This window comes from Dromaius novaehollandiae, chromosome 5, assembly GCF_036370855.1.
Source record: "Dromaius novaehollandiae isolate bDroNov1 chromosome 5, bDroNov1.hap1, whole genome shotgun sequence".
NCBI classification, from domain to species: domain Eukaryota; kingdom Metazoa; phylum Chordata; class Aves; order Casuariiformes; family Dromaiidae; genus Dromaius; species Dromaius novaehollandiae.
Genome location: NC_088102.1, coordinates 66,397,494 through 66,419,422, shown reverse-complemented (window position 1 = coordinate 66,419,422; position 21,929 = coordinate 66,397,494). Strand labels below are relative to the sequence as shown.

The 21,929-nt window shown below is 38.2% G+C and overlaps 1 protein-coding gene and 1 long non-coding RNA gene across 2 annotated transcripts in view; one reads left to right on the top strand and one right to left on the bottom strand.

The window, feature by feature from the left end:
• The window catches only part of LOC112978944 (uncharacterized), a 49,366-nt gene extending 28,681 nt beyond the window's left edge, over window positions 1-20,685 (top strand). Inside the window, exons 3-7 of the long non-coding RNA XR_010389532.1 lie at window positions 5,704-5,812; window positions 12,074-12,178; window positions 12,731-12,975; window positions 17,712-17,826; window positions 20,051-20,685. This is a non-coding gene — a long non-coding RNA (uncharacterized LOC112978944). The remainder of the gene's footprint in view (window positions 1-5,703; window positions 5,813-12,073; window positions 12,179-12,730; window positions 12,976-17,711; window positions 17,827-20,050) is intronic.
• The window catches only part of TRPM5 (transient receptor potential cation channel subfamily M member 5), a 58,971-nt gene that overhangs the window by 36,941 nt on the left and 101 nt on the right, over window positions 1-21,929 (bottom strand). The window contains exons 2-7 of the mRNA XM_026092751.2: window positions 19,248-19,352; window positions 17,497-17,598; window positions 5,878-5,928; window positions 4,253-4,406; window positions 2,915-3,095; window positions 1,276-1,442 (exon numbers count right to left, since the gene is read on the bottom strand). Of these exons, the coding sequence (XP_025948536.2) occupies window positions 1,276-1,442; window positions 2,915-3,095; window positions 4,253-4,369 (465 nt within the window). The 5' untranslated portion in view covers window positions 4,370-4,406; window positions 5,878-5,928; window positions 17,497-17,598; window positions 19,248-19,352. The remainder of the gene's footprint in view (window positions 1-1,275; window positions 1,443-2,914; window positions 3,096-4,252; window positions 4,407-5,877; window positions 5,929-17,496; window positions 17,599-19,247; window positions 19,353-21,929) is intronic.

Genomic DNA, 21,929 nt, shown 5'->3' with positions numbered 1-21,929 from the left:
ATGCTCTACACGAAATATTCCTTGACAAAAGTTCAGGCTTTAGTGAAGAGGGAGCAGTGTAAATTTGATGTAATAAAAGAACAGTGCACTTGTTTTGTAGTTACTGTAGGGGAAAGATGCAGATGAATTTTGATCACTTGAACCGGGAGAGAGGTGAAAACAGTTGCTTTACATTTGCTAAAGCAACTTCCCTGAACAAAATTTCCAAATGCTCTGAACAATTTCTTTCCTCTGAGGTCCTTTTGGACCAGTTTAGATGCACAAATAGGTTAAGTTTTCCAGTTAGAGTCCCATCTGGCAGAACATACAGGTAGCCATCCTCAGCAAAAGGAGTGGTAAAAGGGGAAGCACAATGACAATAAAATGCTGAAGCAGTCTGGCAGTCTCCCAGCTAATTAGCTGATATTTTCCAGCCTGAGAGAAGAACTAGGTGCAAGTTCAAAGACTTGTGGTTGTCATCTCTGCCCCAGCTTCTCCATGAAAGTAAAACAGGACAGAGAAACTGTTGTTTGTTATGATTACAGACCTGTTTTATTGTTGTTATATTCTGCTTATGACAGACAGTATATCCAGTGACAATACTGTCCAGGACAATTCTTTTCTCCATCTCCAGGCCAATTCAGCATCAACATGTCTCAGTGTTTTCAACAACTGTTTTGTTGGGTAGATTTTTTGTTTTTGTTTTTGTTCTTTGTGCAGACCTTGATTGCTTTCACCTGAGTCATGAAGTTCCTAGAGCTTGCAGTTACTAGATGAAATCCTGTACGGTTAGCCCTTCTTGCCCAGTGTGTCAAGCAGTTTTTGCACACTAGACACCAATCCAGTGACTACCTTGGAAAACTTGGTCTTGAAAAATTTATGGCTCATGTTCCACACTAGGAAATACACTTTTTACAGTATTTGTGAAATAGCTTGAGATCCTGCAATTAGTGGACTGGGGGGGAGGGGTTGGGTATTCATGGTATCCTATGATGTATAAATACCGTTTTCCTTAAGTTCACTTTTCTTTTGGCCACTGATCTGATGTCTAATACCATCACCTGCTGGATATTTGCAGAATTGCTGTAAAGGGAGATTATACTGAGTGCATAAGGCACAAAATCTTCAGGGTCTAACAATTCTTCTTGCTTTTTATCTTCCCCCAAAACTTATATCAAAACTCACTTTTGCTTTAATATGGCTCAATATTTTGCTGCCTACCACTTCTGGTTTTTTTTAAATGTGCAGCTGACTTCTGAACAATCCTGTTCCGTAAGTATAATGAGCAAAAAATACCTTTATGTTGTCCAGAATTTCTCTGTGCTGAATTTTTCTCAGGGAAGTTATTCCAATTGCAATCACTCTTACTTTGGATGAAGTACTAGCCAGTGCATGATCTCGGACTGCTTGCCCTAAGTACCTCGTTATTCCAACACGTAAAGCACTGGTAAAAATCCAGGCACCTGAAATAATTTTTTTTAAAAGTGGTTAGAAAATTTCTTTTTAACTGAACTTGTGTGTGTGTGTCAATTAACATCACTTGCAGTACCGGATTAAAGTTTTGTTGGAATAGTCAGATATACTGAAGACACATCTTGATAGACTGTAACTTCTATAATTAAAATGTATATACAATATGTAAAATTTCAATAAGGAAAGTGATGGGAAATGATATGCCCAAGCAAGATGCTTCATATATCATGTGATACAACATTGTTGTCTTTGCTCTAATGTCCATATGTCCACCGAGAATGCTGATTTCAGCCCAGAGCCACCTACTGTCCAAATATGAGCAGAAACATCACTACACCAAACAGATCTCATTGTTGCATGAGGAAGAGGAGAGGGATGGGGAGGAGGCAGTTGTTGGCCTGAACAAGGACTACACAGAGAGAAATAACTGCAATGCTGGGACCACCTGGGTAGTGGAAGAGCCTGGGCATAACCTCTCTAGTCTCGTCTCTCTCCCTCGTGTTCTCATGTGTTGGAGAGTGAATGCCTCAGGAGAGCAGGATTTACTGCAGTAAAGTTATGATAGCAAACAATTTGGAAAACCACAGCTAAATAGCCAACCAAACTTTGTCAAATGTGTAGCAAAGCAACTGGAGATCTTGATACTCCCAAGTCGTAAGTACTGAAGGCAGCCGGAGATAAAAAAAAAAAATATAACTGTATGGTACAAAAGCACCAGAAAGAGCTTTGGTACTTGGCTTTTTCATTACAAAAATCAAAACTGTTACAATCTTGTCTGAACCAGTGAAGTTAAAACAGGAGCTTCCTGTGAAATGCTCACAGATATTTTGACTTCATTGTGCAGATATTTTCAGAAAGTGAACTGATTTATTTTCTGCTATATGTTAGACATTTGTGTTAAACATTAACAAGGTCTTTTGTTTAAACGTTAGTCTACAGAGTCTGTTTTGCTAACTGTCTGTTCAGGATATGGTTCAACTTTTAGATTTACAGTAAAAAATCTTAAAAACAATTGTAACAAATTATTTTGACTGTTAGCTAAAAAGTGAGAATGAGGAAAACGAGAATTCTTGTTTTGACCTAAATTCATTCTTGTTGAAGTCAAATTGCTAAGCTCTCTGAAGAATTCTTTTTCTGTGGCATCAAACAGGGACAAAATACTTGGTCCCATGTCATGCCATATTTCCAGTGACATTGTTGAGGGTATAACCTCAAGTGATTCTACACTTCAGGAATGATTGTCTAGAGTAATTTGGTTAGAAAGAACTTATTTTTGCTATTTGTAATACAATAAATTTCATTTTCAAAGCTATTTAAATGCAGCTTGTAGACTACATTCAGCAAAGCCTTGAACTTCTAAAATAAGCATGTGAGTAGTCCCACTGACATTAAAAGATCATTGGATGCTAGGTGAGAATCCAGCAGGTATATATATTCCTTCTTTAATGCCTACAGCACTAACCTGTGCTTTGAGCTGCCTTTATAAGTCCTTTTTTTAAGGTGTCCCGTAGCCAAGGTTTCATCTGGAAATTTTCTTCTTCCCCTACTAAAGAGACAACCAAATTGGGAGCAGGCAACTTCCATTTGTTGAGCATAACTTCGAATATAATGCCAGGATGAATGGTACACGGGACCTTAATAAACTTCAATAAACAAAACAAAAAGTACTGAATAACAGTATATGGTAGGATGGGGTAGAGATGTTGTTCATGGTGAATACAAAGACAAATTTATAATCATAACAATTAAATGCTTATTTGTATTCCTTGATAATTTGAGAAAAATTTCTTTGAGCAAGACCTGATAGAGAACTAAATATCAACATGAATTTAGCACGCTTCTGTAAAATTGCCATCAAGTCAGTTGCACTGGTTAAAAGCAAGAGCAATATATCAATCTTTAACACAGAGAATCAATGCTGCTACTCCTCCTGAACTGCTTTCAGTTCCATGGCAGTCTAGTGAAGCCAGTAAATCTCTCCAGGCATTTCTTGTTTCTGCACTAGCTAAAATATTTGTCTGATTTCATGCCTCCTTCACGTGTCCTCATCTTCCTATTTTGCACTCCCCCCCCCCCCCCCATTGGGCTGGGTTTCCATTTTTCCAAATAATAACTCTATAGCTAAAATAAATGCTTAAATTTTTGATTACTGGACCATCAGTAGGCAGCCTCAAAGCCTTCTGCTGTGATCTTTCTGATGCTTATTGTACGTTACATGAATTGTATGTTATACTTCGTGTTCTGTATGTTTTTGGCTTTGTGCTTTGGAGGCTGTATGATGAAAACAAATCTTAAGGCAGATTTCTGATCCTAGGAATTCCTTCTGCTCTAGGACAAACATATACAAACAAGGTACTAGTGAGGAGCTGGGGCTGTCCACAGACCTCTTTGCATACTAGCAGAACAGAGAGAGAGCTTTAAGGAGAGTCTTGAAATAGCTCAAAAGTATGTTTAAAAAGTTGAAATCCATAGTGCTTAATTACTTGGCAGTAAGTAGTTAAAGCAGGGAAATGATGCAAAATGAAGGAAGCTGGGAATTTTTTTTAAAGGTAAAAAGTGTGATCAGCTGTACTTGTAGCAGGTCTGTGTCAGTCAAATGATTGATTCCTGTTTAATAGCCCTTATTTAAAATTACATTGATATTCATGAAGGTATGGTCCCTATTTGAGTACAATGTGGTGCTTTGCACTGTGGCATACTGATCCTGACTATTATAATAATCTCTGTATTTAATGCTAAGCAAGTCACAGCTGAACAACAGCAATAGTGTTAAAGGGCTACAAACTCCTCAATGCTGTACCTTTCCACGTTTCTTCCCAGAAGCTGTGAAGTCGATTTCTCCTACACAGTATGGCACTTCTCTTTTGAAAGTTTCTTCTTTCTCACTACTGCAGTGCTTGGCTTCTGTTTCCTCCATTTTGTTTGTAGGGTGATCACTAGTAGACCAGGGTTCACTGAAATGGAAAACTGGAAAATGAGAATTCAAATATTCTTGCTTAAACTGGAGAGCCCACAAAATCCAGGAATTTACATCTAGTTGAGTTTTTAGTCAAATATTTTTACTTTTTTACTATTATGCTTATAAGCCTTAGCTAAAATTGAAGACCTCTGTACCAAGCGTTGGGTGTATTATACAGGATTAGGTTCTATAACTGAAGCTATATAAGGACATGAAGGAGCAAGGCATCTTGACCTCTCATTTAGAAGAAAGAAAACTGAGTCACCAGGTGCAAGATCCTGTAATCTGTCCAAAGTCATATGGGTTATCTCAGAGCCAGGAAGTGAACCCTAATTCTACAAGAGAGAAAGAGGTGCCTCAGCCACAAACTATTGCAAGCAAGAGTAGAGTGGTGTCAGTGAATGTCTGAGTAACAGTTTCTTGATGTCGTTATCCATCATGCTACTATGACTTCTATTATCCAACGTGAGTGCTGAATAACTAATTGATGACATTGTACTTGCCTGAAGATGAGTTAGGAGATGTGTTTATTCTGTTTGCTGTAGGAACAGGCTACTTACTCATTAGCCAAAGTATTTTAGACCAGGCTGTACTTGACAACAACCTACAGTTCAAAAAGGCCCATGGTTTCCACTATGTGTGGCTATATGAAGTTTGAGATGGCAAGTAATCCATCCTCCTAGAGTAAGAGAGTCATAAAACAAGAGTCTGTCTACCGCATTACATGAGACACTGACAAAGTTTGCTTGCTCTCTCTCCACCCCAGTTTGACTCAACTGATCTAATTATAGTTTGAAAAAAACCAGGTTTCAACTCGTATGTCTTAATTTGCTTCTTTACAAAACAAAAGCAAAGAAATAACTCCTTCCCTCTGTTTTATGCCTTCATTTGCATATTCAGTGTGTCCTTAAAAATCCATATGATAGTAAACCAGCACTAGTAAGCCTGCTCTAATGAGACTGTGTTCATAAAGTCTTTATTTCCTAGTTGAACAGAATGTTGTGGATTTAAAAGTGGGTCAAAACAGTATTTTGTGGGTCTACTATGATGATCCAGCAGAGGGAGCAAGCCTTCAAGTTGTTTCCTCGGGCTGGCAAGTCACCACGGCGTCCCTTCCCTGGCTGGTTCACCACTGCTGTCTATGCATATTTTTCTCTTTTTTCCTTTTCTTTTTTTTTTTTTCCTCCTTCCATACAAATACTGTTTGGAGTTGCCCTTTTCTCAGGTTTTCATGATTTCAGTTTCCCATACAGCTATTTCACATCTTCTCCCCTTTCCCCCTTCTGTCACAGATCACTGCTTTGAAGATACAGTTCTCATTCTTTCTCCTGCCTCCACACTGGTCATTTCTGGAGAGAATTAAGTGTTTATTCTGAATAATGGAATGCCAGACTTGTCCAGGTAAGAGTCTTACCTTGAAGATCCTCTTTCAGATTATCAGTAATGGCAGTCATAACAAAGCCTACCTTTTTTCAGTCTACTTTGCCACTGGAGATGAAGCTCTATCTCCTAATACCCTGGAGGATGATATTTTAGAAAAAAAAAAAAACAGTTAATACATAGTGTTAAAAACAGATTTTGTCTATTCTAAAGTACCGAAATAATTTCCTGGAATTCACTACCAGGACAAAGGATTTTGTGCAGAAAAAAAGTATCCAAGACTGAATTCATAGGGTACATTTAGTCCATTCATTACTGTCCTAGGTACTACAGGCAATGAACTTGTAATAGATAGCAATTTACAAAGTAATCTGACAGTTAGTTTGGCTTGGGTAGGACCCAAGTGGTTAATTTTAAGTCTAGTTCTAGATCCTCACTTACAAAATTTGAGCATGTAGTTATCCAGGATTTCTCTTCTGGAAAAAAGACACTGAGCTACTGAGCTTTATAAAGAATCTTTCTGCATTTGGATAATTTATTTTTCCAGAAATAGCAAGTAATTTGATTTTTAGTTTAGCAGTTCTGGTTCTGGAGGGTAATGGGCAATAGTAAAGGAGATAAAGCTTCTGTATCTTATCTATTTTTGTTCATAGTCTTGTAAGACTAGCAAGTGAGGAAGGCAGCAGGAAACTGGCACTGCACAGGGCAGGGTATCTTTTTTATCAAGCAGTTTCTGAATCATGACACTAGCAACTGTGTATTTGGGGAAAATATTACTTCATTTTTCTGTTCTGTTCTTATACCCCTCCTTCAGCATCCACTGCAGGCCACTGTCTGTGATGGGATACAGAGCTAGATGGAATTTGATATAAGCTTGTACAGCTGTTCTTGTATTCATATTCTGAGCCAGAAAGGCATCCAGCATCAAGAGAGGTAGAAAAGTGTTACTGACAGAGTGGCAAAACATAAGTCTAGAAATTATGCAGGATTCTGAATGGTATTCATGCAAGAATCTAGTATATCCCTTTATGGAGCTGAGAAACTAAACCAGATGAGACGTTGGACTATTATGGAGTGATATTTCCTAAGTTTCTGCATGCAGCTTTCAGGAGCCTTTAGAGACAAAGCCAACATGCAATGCCAATTTTTTTTTTTTTCAGTGAGAATTGATGCTTTGATAGTTTTACTTGTTTTCTCTTTGTACTTGTTTGATTTCCAAGGGATAACTATTGTGCCTTTTAGTATGACTGCAGTAATGTACAGGTGTAATTGTTCCATGTTGGTGCAATGTTTCACCAAACATAGCTCATGGAGCAAGGAATGTTGCTTTCATATTTAAGGGGGTGGAGAGGATGATTTTAAAGGTTGTTTATACATTAATTGAGAAGAAAAAAAAAAGCAACAAAAAAGCCAGTTCCTTAGATTACAAATGTTGCAAAGTCACCAGGAAGAACTGCTGCGTAGGATTTGCAGATGTGGTTCTTAAGAACAAAGGCTAACCACATTAAATGCCTGCTTATCTCTCTATACTGGTCTTGGCTACTGCAATGTAACCCCTCCACTGTTATGATCAGAATCACAGAGCAGAGTACCTGTGTTCAGTGCCATGTTTCCCCTCGCTACTTTGCACTTCACTACATATTGATCAATCAACATGCAGACTGCATTCTGTCCCTACCATTTGAACATATACTCAGAAAAGGATATAGTCAATTTTCCCTCTGAATTGTTAAGATGTCTGTTTTTAAAAAGCAAACAGACATCTCACCCAATGTTCTTTACCAAGCAAAGTGGTATTAAGCATGTATTAACAAACTATGTAATGTAACTACTTTTTTTTGGAGTGCCTTTCTCTTGGGTTTAATCTTGTCTTATTCTGCTTGGTTCCAGCTTTCATGTAAGTCTCTTTAATGGTTTCAAGGGCTATTGCTTCGAAACTTCTGGCTGTACTAGATTGCAACTGTGTCAGGTCACAGCAATTGGGTCAAATCTTTGTGGTCTAAGTCACAACATTCCTCTGAAGTCAGTTTAACTACGGTCAGCTTCTATCAGTATAACATTAGGGACCATTGTTTAATTATAAGGTTCTGGAATAAGTCTATGCCTTGGGAAAGAATAGGAAGCTAGTCAGTAAGAGGAGCATAGTCCAAGCACTTTTAGATGAGAGGAAATGGAGGGAGGAAAGCAAAGAAGAGACAAAGGTTATTAGCAAAGCTGGCTGAAAAATCAAGGAGGGGATGACCAGTACTTCATTGTTTTTTTTTTTTTTTTTTTTTTTCCTCTCCAAATACTATGAAATTTTCTGGTAAACTCTTAGAAAATTCCAGCTTTTTCCCCCTCCATTATCTGTGAGAATACCATTGTATTAAATCTGATGGAAAAATTTACTTAAAGGCAAGCCGTAGGAAATACTTGAAGGGTGGAAAAAAATGCCACAAAAGTCCTACCTCTCTCTCAATATTTTATGTACATATGCACACACAATGTATTAATCAGGCAACCTTACTTTAGCTCTGGTTCAAACTTAAGTACAGAATTTCTATCTAGGCTCTTACTATGTATTAAAGCTTGTAGTCAAATTCTGTCCTAGATGTTCCCACTGACTATAAACACAAACATGGCAAGAATGTACCTCTAATCATTTCCAGATTTGAAACATAACCTAGAAAACTATTTCTCACTAGCAAAGCAAGTTAAGACAATTATGAGAAAAGACAACTGTCAGTTCCACCTACATCTGGAAATGCGAGTCAATGTCATTTACATTAGGGATGGCCTGATTAAGTCATTCCAGGTGTCAGCCAGCCTCGTGAGTCATTATTTCTGTAACCTCATAAATGGCAGCTGTTAGAATTGCACCACTGTACAACCAGTGCTCGTAATGCTGGCATTTGCATGTCCTAATGCTGTTGCATATGTAGTCCTTTATTTTGGATGACCCTAACTTCTTATCTGGGAATTCTAGATTTTTGGAGATGTAGGAAATGGGCAGGGAGAAATAACTTTAGGATATGGTTGTCATGGTTGTGGGGAAACTCGGGGCGGGGGGGTGTCCCTGTAGGAATTCTTTGATGAAGGATTTATCTAGAACTGATCAGATCAGAGCCACACTGAGACTTTTTGACACCTACATACGCCCCTCTGTGGATGGTTCTTCCTCCTGCCGCTGGTTCCTTACTCCCACTCTGCCATGCTTTCCTTCTCTCCTCCCACCCTCCTTTTTCCCCTACTGCTTTTCTCCTAGTTCCCCCCAGTTTTTCATAGGCTCTTTGCAACTATTTTCACTGCCCACTTAGCCTAGTGTGCATCTGCAGCTCTTCTTCCCGGTGTGGTAACAGCAAATGACAGATCATTCACCTCCAGAGGGATGACAAGAATGTGGGTCCCTTTCACCTTGCTTTGCCGCTCCTTTAGATGTTAAACAGGGTTGGGCTTGTCCACAGTAGGAATAGAGAGGCCAAATTTGAGCCTTTCAAACACATCTAGTGAAAAAGGGCCCAGTCAAGTGATGGCAAGGCCTGCAGATATTGCTTGGGGAACTATTGCCAATATATTACACAGTCTGCTTGACCTCAATTGTTGTCTTCAAGGGTAATGGTTGATTAAGAGAAGTAGGAGTATGGTAGTCATTAGCTCTCAGGGCTTAACAGTAGTAAGAATTCTCTTTCATACCAGTACACTGATCAGCAGGCTAAGACACACCCTGATTTAATCACTATTAGATTTCCCCACCCACTCAAGGAGTACAGTTGAATGCGCAGGTGAAGTGATATAAATACAGTAATACACTAGGCCCAGTATTGCTGATATTAAATCAGTCACAAAACTCTAGCTTCAGTGGCAAATAGACCAAATTCGTGATTTGTTCTTGACTTACAAACTTTAAAGGGAAGCTTTCATATGAAGCAAAAGAAACTACACCAATTACTTGTGCCCATATTGGTGCAGAGTGAGCTAGCAATCTGAACAAAAAGCAAGCCTTAGCTATTGCTCAGAAGAGAGGGCTCACAGCAAAGATGCAAGTGAATAGTAAAGGTGAAAAAACCAAGGTGCTGTGCAACTGAGACAAGCACAGTGAACTTGAGCAGGAACAATCAGTGTGAACAGATAGACTGGGATACAATTGTCTAGACTGCAGTTCTACAGAATAGGAACTAAAGGGTTACGGGCAGACTAAAGCTAAGTGAACAGTGTCCTGCAAGAGAGAGAAATGCCATAGAGAACAGTATAAACAGGAGAGTGTGAGATGCGTGAAGTCACTCAGCTGTGTTCCAGAAAGGCTTCAGCTGGAATATTCTATTTGGTTTTGGGAGCTATATTTCAAAAATATTATGGACTAGTTGGAGAAAGTTTGCGCAGGAACAACAAGAATAGACAGAGACCTAGCACTAGGAAACAAGGAAAAGCTTGAACAAATTAGAATTGTGTAACAAAAAGCCTTGAAGACTGCAGGGAGGGATAAGGAGATTGTAATAGTCTATCAGTGCAAAATGATGAAGGGAATGATGCGTTCTTTATCCTTGTGGCAAGGACAACAAGTAATGGGTCTCAAGGGAAGAATGGCAGCAGGGCTATCCAAGGATACAACAGTAATTACATTCAGGGAAATATTTGCTTGGAAAGAATAAAACCCCTTGTACTACTGTTTAGGGGCTAGTAAAGCTATTAGGCTGCACTTCTTAATCATGATGGATTCTGTACATTCTGACTTAAAGGACTTGACCATAACCTGCATGCCATCACAACTCTAAGAGCTGGACATGCCCTCTCAGATCTGATCCTGAAGATTATATATATACACTTACGTAACTTCACTAAAGGAAGTGCTCCTATTGACTTTAGAGCAAGCACTCAAGGAAAATTGCCTCAATGAGTTTACTGGGTCAGGGCCAGCAGCAGTGTAATGGAATTATTTGCTTCCAAATGGTAGCTACATTTACATTCCTGTTCTGAATTAAAACATAGTCAATAGATACGAAGAACAAAGCAGATGCAGGGGATGAGAACAAAGAAAACGAAAGAGAAGTGAAGGGCAGAGTAAAGACTGCAAAATAAATATTCAAGTAAGTATTTCAGCATGTGCTCTAAAGATGAATTGGTTGAACTCTAATTGGTATGTATATTTCAGTGTGAAGAAACAAAAACAATGTTAAGCAAGAGTAAACACAGTGGAGAAGGGGATGCATGAGAAGGCATTAATTAGAATCCAACAGGAAAAAAATAACTAAAGCAAGGCTATGGAAATTTAAATATATAAGGCGCAAGACAAAGAGAGGAATTTGTTAGAGGAAATGAATGCATGTGTATCTGTGTAAGAGACTGATGTACATGCATGATATGCAATTATACACTTTACGTTGTTTAAGCTGCTGCTTTGGAAAATGCTAGTCAGAAATTAGCATATTCAAATTCTGGTAACAACGCAGGCAACGTTTCTGCATCACAACCTAATGACAAAGCATGGTTCTTGGCATGGTTGCCAAGAAATTGCTAAACAAAGCATAAAGACCTAAGGATGGTGAAATATATCGACGAAAATCATGGCCAGCTGTCCTGCATAGTGCCTTATCATGCCTATAGAAAATAAATCTTTGAAAATTGTACAAACAGAAAAAGAGGCAAAACAAATTGACCATTGCAGCAAGTCAAGTGCTACTATAACTGTAGTACTCAAGAGTTTTCTCACTTTCAGACAGGACAGCTAAGAAAGCACTGCAAGTACCAGAGACAAGAGCTGACGGGATGAAAAAAGTATGCAGAAAATAAACTTATGGGAAGGTTTCTCCATATTTCTACTAGGATGGAGAGATAGCAGCTATATGAAAGCTGACAACAACCTTGGGAATGTGTTCCCTAACTGGAGATTTTATGAATTTGCAGAGACAGGGCCAGACCATGGCAAACATTAATAGAAACAAGAAACTTGAAAGAAAACCACGCAAAGAAGTGCAGCATAAAAGCAGCTAGTAAAATAAAAATTTTGATTAAATTTTCAGATGTATTTATGTGAATTGGCCCCAGAAAGAAGCTTTCAAAAATATCAACCTGTGTTTTCAGTTTCTTTTCTAGAAAGGCAGTTGTTACAGAGTGTTAAGTCAGGTAATTCCTATTTACGTTGTATGTATGTGTATGTGTAGCTAATAATCAGAACACAAAGGGGAGGAAAAATAACTTTAAAAAATCATCATAAACAACATACTAAAAAAGATATGTGCAAAGAGAGGCTTGTTACCGAACCAAAGTAGGCTTTGTTTTAATGTTTGCTAATGTACGCCTTTCCAGGCTGATCCTTCCCATAACTGTGAGGACAAGGATGCCCAGGCAAATCAAGTATTCACAGGAATGCTCCCAGTTTTTAGGGAGTATATGGATTGTGCTTTGGACAGGGTAAGCACCAGCCCTTTAAAGTTCCACTTCCTGTCACACAAATGAATGTGCAAAATGCTAACGCAAATATAGGTGCTTTGCCTTTTTTTGTTTCTGACTTCATCTGCTTAACACAGTAAACCACACCAGAAGCTATTTGAATAATGTACTTTTAGTGAGTTTGCATAAATTTGCATATTGCTATCAGCCTGTGAGTTTCAGAGAAATGGATCTATGCTGGGGGAGGGGCCCTGGGAGGGTAGAAAGAAGAAAAGGGAAATGAAGACATCAGGGAAGTAAACAACAGAAGAAGCATCTGGAACAGATGAGGGAAAACTCACAGCAGCATTGCTCAATTAAAATAAGACATTGGCTGTGCTTACACAGTACATTGTATAAAGCAGGTGAGAGGAGGCTGACACCAGATTCAAGTACTCCTTGCCCTTCACTACTCTGTTCCCGCAGCGTGGCATGCCACTTGGAAGCTATGCCAACACAACTCTGTGTGGGCCTCACAGTGAATCAACTAGAGCTCACTTAAAAAGAACATCTTTTTGCCTGATCATTTTTCAGCAAACTCAGTTCACTAATATGGTACACAATGTGACACACCAACAGCTGGGCCAGTACAACCTGAATGAGTACAGTATTCTGGGACAAGGACAGAAACAAGAGATGGGCTGCAGAAGGATGCTGACAATATCTTAAGCCACTCATTCTGCTGAAAATAATGTATTGCAACCACATAGTTCATGCTGGAAGAAAACATGGGAATGTTTCCAATGAAAAAAAAGTGCATCAGGAAAGGCATTATACAGGTAAGGTTGACAAAATCATAATAGAAGATTTTGATTGAAACTGGCTTGTACATGAGCACGGACAAATGAATACTATTGAAAGTAGAAGGATTAGAAAATTAAAAGGACAACCACTGAATTGGAAAGGCTTGAAGTAATCTACTGCTGTTTTGCTCTGACCAACCTAGTATTTTTCATTCATTAAATCTTAATATATTATACTTTCAGAATTTAAGAGTAGAATTTTCAAAAATTCACAAATCTGTTTCTGTTTATACCAGCAGCTGACTTCAGTAAGCTAACCCTTAGCATTAAGCTGAGCCTCAATCTTTTAAAAATTCCACTTTACAAGCTATGCTAAAATAATCTTTACACAAATTTACTGTACGCATGACAGACTTGAAATGAGGTAATGTCTTGTCTCTAGCCACTCATTCTTTTATAGATAAGAGCAATTTTTACCAAAAAAAACTCCCAACCCTTCACCTTGTTTCCTTTCTGGACTGATTTCATTATTTCCTATTTATATCAGCTTGTTCAATGCTTCACGCAAATTTTGTCAACTCAAAGGGGAAGTATATTCAAAACCAAGAATCTCTTTTGCATAAGACATATGCAATTTGTATTTTGAGAATTACAAACGTTAGGAAAATAGTTTCCATCTGTTTTGTTTCTAAAATAAAACACAACTTCAGATACAATTTCATTTCTGATAACATTATGAACTTAATGCATTGTGCAAAAATGCTAGTGGCAAAATTTTCTGGTTTTTTTTCTGTACATTTGCTGTTCCAATTTTTTCCTTGATAAGACTGAATCCCTCACACACTACAGAGAAGTCTGCATTCTTTTCCTTTCTTTTATTTTTCTTGTGGATAACATTGATTTTTAATTCACAGTTGCAGCAAATCATAAGCAATTTGCTCTTTGGCACTCTTCCTCAGGCTACTTACCAGATTAGTTCAGACTAGATCTAAATGAATGAGGAGATTATAAAACTGCACAGCACAGAAGAAAGCATTTGAAGGTGGCATATGGATGAAAATGGTTGACCTGGGGTTGTTAAGGATAGCTTTAGTGTAGAGCAAGCAGAAGGAGAGACCTGACTTGGTCTTATGTCTTTGGGATACTCGAGAACCTCTCTGCCTTCAGTGCTAGTCTGATGTCTTTGGAATCCCTTGTAGGTGGACCAGAGGCCTGTGTGGGCAGGCACAGGGATTCCACATCTGTCAAATTCACTCTGCATTAAAAGCCTCTGTTCCTTCCCCTTGCATGCATATATTCCCTTTGCCTATAGCAGTTCTGCTGGCAGGTGTACTCACTGCAATATCCAGTTAATAGCAAGAGGTAAGTCTTCAAATGTGGTGAATTCTGGGCTTGACAGAGGTTTACATGCTGTAGGAGAGAAATGGAATAACAGACACTTCCCTTAACCTGATGTTTATACATTTTCAAAGTTTTGCCTTGCTCAGTTTTTTTCCTGCTTGCAATGTCTGTTTTTTATTGAGAATGAAAGTTGGAGCTGAAAGCATTAACAAGAATACCTATAAAAACCTGTCTTCTCTGAAGGTCTGCTCCAAAACTGATTGAATTAGTTGGTAAACTATAAGTGAATTTCAGTCTTCTCAGGTGGCTGCAAATGAGCTACGTACAACTAAAGCTTTCTCCTCTGAGACAGTAGGCAGTAATTTTCTTTGTTTGCATTTCATCTAGACCTGCTTAAATTATGGTCAAGCCTGCCAACAAAACTGTTAGGCCGTGTGTGCCTCCTGGCTGCTCTAGAAATACCTTTTCAGCAGCCAAACTTTCTCAGTTATGTTAAATTGGCTTTTGCCTTGCCCACTGTAACCCTGTGCTGAAAAGAACAATTACAGACCAAACTTGCTAAGACAAAAGATGCTTTTTCTTTCTGCAGTGCATGACTTTTTTTCCCTCCAAACCTGTAGATCCAAGGTGCTACGATAGAAAAAGAAAAATAACACTATATCAATCCAGTTTTTATAGATGGAACCCTACAGAGAAGTGGATAGAGACAGTTTCAGTAGAGATGCCATTGCTTCTGGGAGTGCAAGGCCCTGTCTTATCACAGTAGCTATGTGGAGACAGATATCAAATAGACGGTGCTATGCAGGGACAAGCTCTATAGTGCTCTAATATACTGCAGCTATAATGGGATAGCTTTCTTACTGTTAAACTTGCCATAAATATTTCCACACACATGCTCTTATCTAGACAATGGGGTACCTAATAGGTTACAGATAAAAGGGGTAATGAATTCTTTATTTATCATGAAAAGAGGTTAAAAAAAATCCCTTTACTACAAGTTACACATCGTCATCAAGATACAGCAAAATGCACCTGCTAGTTAAATAAAAATAAGAATATGTTTACACTGTGTACTTTATGGTACTGTCACAGGATTCCTCAGGCAAGCAAATACAATCTTAAATCAGCCATCCTGACAAGTGAGCTTCTTATTCTGGGAAGCTAAAAGATTTCATATTTGATGCTAGATTTCTGAGCCATCTCCTCAGAGGTTATGTCACAGTGTGGGCCTATGCAGGAAACCAGAGCTAGGAATAGCACTTCAGTTAGTTACTCTTTTGTCAGAGTTGCTCGTGTTCGAAATTTAACAGAATTGCTATTAATACTACTGATCTAACTTTGGATCAGAACTCTAACTGGGGTAAATCTTCTAAAGTTACAAGGGTGCAAAGCTATATACTTGAGGATTTGACACTGCTGCCAACCTTGGTTTAAAAAAAAAAATCAAAACATGTAGATGAGCATGTAACTTCTAACTAACTGTGGAAAGCAAGTTTAGAAAAGTTTAAAAAGCCATTCCCTCATTTGCCACAGATCTCATGAAAACTGCTAAAAACTAGAATTCTCTAGAATTTTTAGCTACAGCAGTGCAAAGTTAAAATGTAACTGTAGAAACACATAACATCTTTTATTACCATCAGTACTTTGTGTCTGTATTCCACCTTGTTTATGATTGTGATATACATGAAATAAACATATATAGTGTAGAATGCTGACTAATACTCAATATAAAACTGAAGCAGGCAACATCTGGGGTGATACTAATTACCAGACGCATAGGCACTTTAGTTCCCTGATGATCTCAAAAAGCCTATTTTGAAGATGATAGATCTTCTAGTGCTTCAAGAACATATGTCTGTGCCTAATTTTATTTACATGAACAGTTCCATTGAGCTATCTATTAGAATTAAAAGAATTCAAAAAGCTCAAAGGTTCAAAGAATTTGTCCAAGACAAAGATGACTTTCCCCTTTATTTTTTATTGTTTTTTTTTCTTGGACAGCAATGGAAAAGGATGCTCAATAAGAAAATCAAGGATTACTGAAGAATAACATGTTTCTGTGTTGTTCATTTAACCAGTCTCCAGCCTGTCAAAATTCCTGGCTCTGTTCCCTGGGATTCTGTCTGAATGCAGAGTCTTTATAGTCATTTGACTGCCTTTTATCAGAAACCTTCAAATAAAGAGGGCTTTTTCTGCCTTATTTTTGTCACCTAACATTCAGATAACCAAGCCTGTTTCAAATGCAAGCTTATAGAATAAAGATAGCATGAAAAGCTCACAATAACAAATATAAAAACAGATGTAGAGCTGAAGCCACCAGCTGTGTGCCAAGATGATGCCAGTGAGAATTGTCTCCATGGGCTGAGGGTGAGAAGAGGAGAGAACAGTATACCTGTGAAAGAGGAGAACTGAGTAGCACAGCATACTGTTAGCAAGTGTCCATGTCCTAAACTGATAGGATTGGTAGAAGAATCCCCTCAGAGGAGAAGCCTACAATGCAGGAGTGTAGAAGGCATGGTGTGCCTTTATACTTCCCTGTCTCAGGAACATCTGTGTAGCAGACAATTGCTAGACTCCAATACAGTCTATAATAATTCTGCAGTATGCGAGTATCAGGCCCAAACAGCAGCCAAGGATCAGTCAGATAGAAGAGTCTATGAAGATTCAGAAGCTTAGTCCTAGTGCAAGCTAAAATGTTGTCTAAGCAGGGGAGAGTCCAATAGTAGGACATTGCTGAGATCTAATGCAGAACAGGATAAATACAGTAACTTAGCTACTATTCATACAAGAAAACCAAAGTCGTTTCAATGAGTGAACAGAAAAAAAATGATGAAAGGTATGTATCTGTAGGACATGAAAAGGGATATAGAACATAGACGAAGAACAGCAACAAATAGCTTGTGAAATTCCTGATCTGGGAAATCTGGAAGTATTGCACATATTTCATTATTCAAAAGGAGGAAAGAGTAGCAATGACTATATCGCTGCTGATTACTCATAGGTGATGAAGGGAAGAGAAAATGTGGAGTAAGCAATGATCTCTTCTTGGCTGGATCACAAGCATCCCTTTCAAAACCCTGAGATAAGAGGACAGAATCTGCATTTCTCTCCTAGGGAGAGAAAAAAGGTCTAAAGGCTAAGGGTAAAAATCAGCAATGCACACCACCCTTGCAGTGCCTGTATAAATAATTTCTGTAGTATAGCTGGTGATCCTACCTGCCAGATGTCTTCTGCAACAGGCATAACTGTTCATCTGCAGCATTAAAGTTGCACTGATGTTCCTGTTGTTAACAGAGTATTTGCTGCTGCTCCCATTTCCTATTGGGAAGGGAGAGATGTTACCAAATTAGCTGGCACACCTATTCCCCCGGACCTATGACAACAAAAGTAAACATTGCTACTGCCTAATGATATCAATGGTTGTTCTCCAGGATGAAAATGAGCCCTCTCAAACAAACGGATATGCAAATAATAGACATTTCTCTGCACCAGTAATGGGGCAAGTAGTCATCAGAAACAGACAACTAGCAGGAATGGACTTTAGATGTGAGTATATTTTCTAAATTAAGTTTTCAATAATTGCAGTAACACAGATGCTGGGTAACTGCGTCAGTAACTGCATCTGACTAACCCTTCATTCTTCTTGCAAAGTCATGTGCCTAACACACATTTTCCCCAGCTATAAAAATCTTGTAACTAACTTTTCGGAGTGCAAATGTGCAGTCTAAGTGCTCTCTTAATGATTAGATTTTTGAGCAAATCCTGTCCAGTTATCTTCACAGATAGCTTCAAATTTTGGCGCATAGCATGTCAGCCTTAATATTGTAATCATTTAAGGGATTTATTCTATATTTAGAACATAGATGTTGTATCCTTGTGCTAGGTAACTTGCATGTGGGATTTGGTTGATATATAACAGACCTCACTTGGTAGAAATTATGGCAGCTCAATTGACTGCTGTGGAGCTAAGCCACTTTAAACCAGACAAACATGTGCCCCAGCTTTTCAGCTTTTTCATGATCCAGTCATGTATTTCTTCAAATCTTTTTTATCCTTCAGTATCAAAATAAGTGGTCTGATTTCTACTTTTTTTTTTTAATATTGGGTTTTAGGCTTTTTGGCATAAGTTGATGTACATCATAAAAATTTGGTGTCCTTGATATAGATTTTGCTATTTTCCTAGGCTTTAAATTCACCTTTCTTCTTCAACTCTGAATTCTTTTGTGTTTTGTTTTTAAAACTGTTAGAAAATGTATCTCTGACACAATCCTTTGAGTTTGATTAGGATATAAAATGACATAAAACCAGTCAGATATCCAAATTCTATCTGCTTGAGAGAACAATAGACTTTGTTTCACTCATGGTGACCTGTGTAATTACTTTGGATTGCTTTAAAATTTCCTTTATATGTCCATATGTGTCACTATTTTTAACCATGTTTCTCTTAATGCATAAAGTCCTATACTAGGAATCCTGTTACATTCCATTACAACACAGTCACAAAAAGTCCTTTATCTTCAATCTTTGTTATAACAGTGAAAGTTGCTTGAAGGAGAAAAACTTGAACTAAGCAGAAGCTTAGTCAAGTAATGGTCTGTGAGAGCTTAGCCAAACTGTAACGTATGGTGTTGAAGACACCGATCATTGTCCAGTTTTGACTCGCTGTTTTGTTAGAAAGCAGTAGGTGCTCAGACTGTGAAAGTTGGAGCCTAAGGACAATTTCATCTTTAATGTGGAACTGAGTGCTTTCCTCAGCTTAATCTACAATTATGGAGCAATACTGGGCTTGAGGCTGAATTCTCCATGCACAAGCTATATAGATCCTGAGTAAGATCGTCCCAGTCACTCCTGGACTATTCTTTTGCAGGTCTCTTCTCTGTTGAATTCCTGTATGTTTCATCTTCCTAAGCACTTCGGCAGATACCTTTATTATTAACATATTACTATATTATAGACAGTACCATTACCTTTTCTAGAGAGTTCTAGGAATAAGGCTTGCTGGTCATTCTGACCAGTCATTGCAGCTGTGTGTCTGTCTCCCTTTCTGGTAGTTTTCCAGCTTTCACATCAAACTGTTAAGAGAGAAATAATGCTTGAGTATGAAGATTCATAACTGGTCGCTCTTACAGATGTTTGAGACTGAAAGTTCTGTAAGCTGGTAAATTGCTATACTGCTAATTCATGACACTATTTATTCTGCCCTTCCTACCAACTTGCTCATTCCACCAGTGCATGTGTAAGGAGTTACTGCTTACATTCCTTTGTTTTATAATGTACAACTTACGTTTGAATGTTGATTCTGAGTTGAACTGCATCTTCTAATGTAACATTTGAGTTGCTGCATCCTAAGCAGAGTCCCATTTCTCCCCCTCTGATTATTAACCCCATTCATGCGGCAAGGGGCTGTGTTCATTTTCTCTTTGCATAGTGGTTGGCCTGTTAGCTGTCACTGATAAAACTGATCTTTTAACCAAGTCTGTTACCATGTGGCTGGTAAGCCAGGTTATGTCCATATCCACGTTTGTTCACATAGTGAAGTTTCATGGCAATGGGAAATGCAAGGCAGAGGAAGCATCTCTGTCATATCAACATCTCTGGCATATCAACAACAGTTAAAGCATTCATTCAATCTGTGTTTTCATTCAAAGCACACACAGTGTCTTCAGATAAAATCTTAAAGTTGTTAGTTCTGCCTGAACACTGCAACTTTGTACAGTGTTCTAGAGCATCCCTACCTTTGATACTGACTCATCCTGTTTCCCTTCTTCAGCAGCAAATCTGGAGGCCTAGCATCCAAGTGCATTTATCATCACAGCTACAAAGGAGGACAGTGCTATTACTCTATTTACAACTAAGAACCTGGGGCACAAATAAGAACAATGACTCACCAGAGGTCACAGGAAGTCTGTGGGAGAACTGGGAGGTGAACTCTAGTCATTCAAGCCCAGGATTAGAGACCTGAACTTGCCTCTTTGATGGACTGAAAATATTTTCATAAACTCAGAACAGGAATTGTGGTGTGCTCTTTTATAATTTCTTATGAGACTGCAAATCTTGGAGGTGTATCAAATTAAACTCCAGCCTATTTTTCTGTTTCCTTTTTTTCTCAGCTTTGACAACTACTCGTTATCAGTGAAAGGAGAAAACTTCCTTGACATATTTGCATTTGTTTACTTACTTTTCCTTGTCATTTCAATTTTATAATTATATTTCTGTAATTTTTTCTGAGCTTTTCCTGGCCCTATATTTTACAGAAAAGTTAGATTGCATTGATATATTACTATTTGATGGTTGATATAATTCAGTTCTTCCCAAACTACACTCACTAGGTTTTAATTTCCATATATCACTGCCTATATTGGTGAATATTAAATATTATCCTATTTTCCTATTTTCCTTTTTTAAGTATTTGCCTAGATTTGTTTTTAACAGAAGTCCACACAAAGACATGTTTTCAAGGGGAAACATGGGCTAATATATCAGCCTTTTTTCTTAGAAAATGTTCTTATGCTCTCAAACCTGTCACCAGTGTTTTGAGAGTGCTAAATGACTAGTCCTGGAAAGACCACTGCTTTATAGGTAGTGTCAAGAGACACATCTGCTGTTAAGCATAATCTAGAACACGATTTAAAAACTGTACACCAAAGCCCTTAATATTGAAAAGACTCTGGAAAGACCATGTAACATGGTTATTGAAAAGATGTTTGGTCAGATCCCCAGCTGCCTAAAAGAACCATTTTATGACTCAATTTATAGCCGATAAGTAACTGAGCAGTATTTTGGTTTTGTTGCATCAAGAGAAGTCATTGAATCACCTTCCCTTTAGAATATCAACTCTCCTGTATTCAGAAATAAGATGATTTTCTTTAGCTATTTTGTTTCTTTTCTTCTCTAGGTGACAATGTAAGACACTAATGAACAATTCTATTGCTGCTATTTATGTGATTGTAATAAAGCAGCATGTCCCATTAAGGACCAGCTGGCCCATGGACAGCTAGCTCTGCCCTAGTATCAGGCACACATGCGTGTAGCCAATTAAGACGAAATGGGTGCAGCTGAAAGTGGAGACAGCAGGTAAAGAGTTCTTCAGGAGAGAGAGGGGAAAAAAGAAAAAGGAGCTAGAAACTCCTGTGAGGAGTGAAGGGGAGGTCTATGGAAGTACCTTAGGGACAGTATTCCTGTACCAGCCATGGGGGCAGGGGAAAAACAGCAAGTAGGTGACACTAAGTTTTTTATCTTTGTAGATGCTTCTGGGATTGTGAGAGGAGTAGGTCCGGCTCTTATTACTACAGAATAAAGGTGATTGGGAGAGTAGTGAGAAACAGTGTTGCTTAGGATGTTATCTCTGCTTTTTTTTTTTTAATTATATACACGCTTCTAGTCACCTCTTTTTTATTTTTAACTAGCGTAATAGAATCTACCTTGGATCTCACATGGAGATTGCCTGTTAGTCATGTATGTATCTCCAGTAGTCCAAATGTCTCTGCCTACTACAAACCGTCATGTTCCCTTCGGCCTATGATTACATTTGTTGATGTCCTAAAAAAACTCTGAATTCTAACTGTAGGTTTATTTTTCAGAGAGTATCTCAACTTCTCTTTAAATACATATATACCCTGAAAAGAACATACCAATCAGATTATTCAATC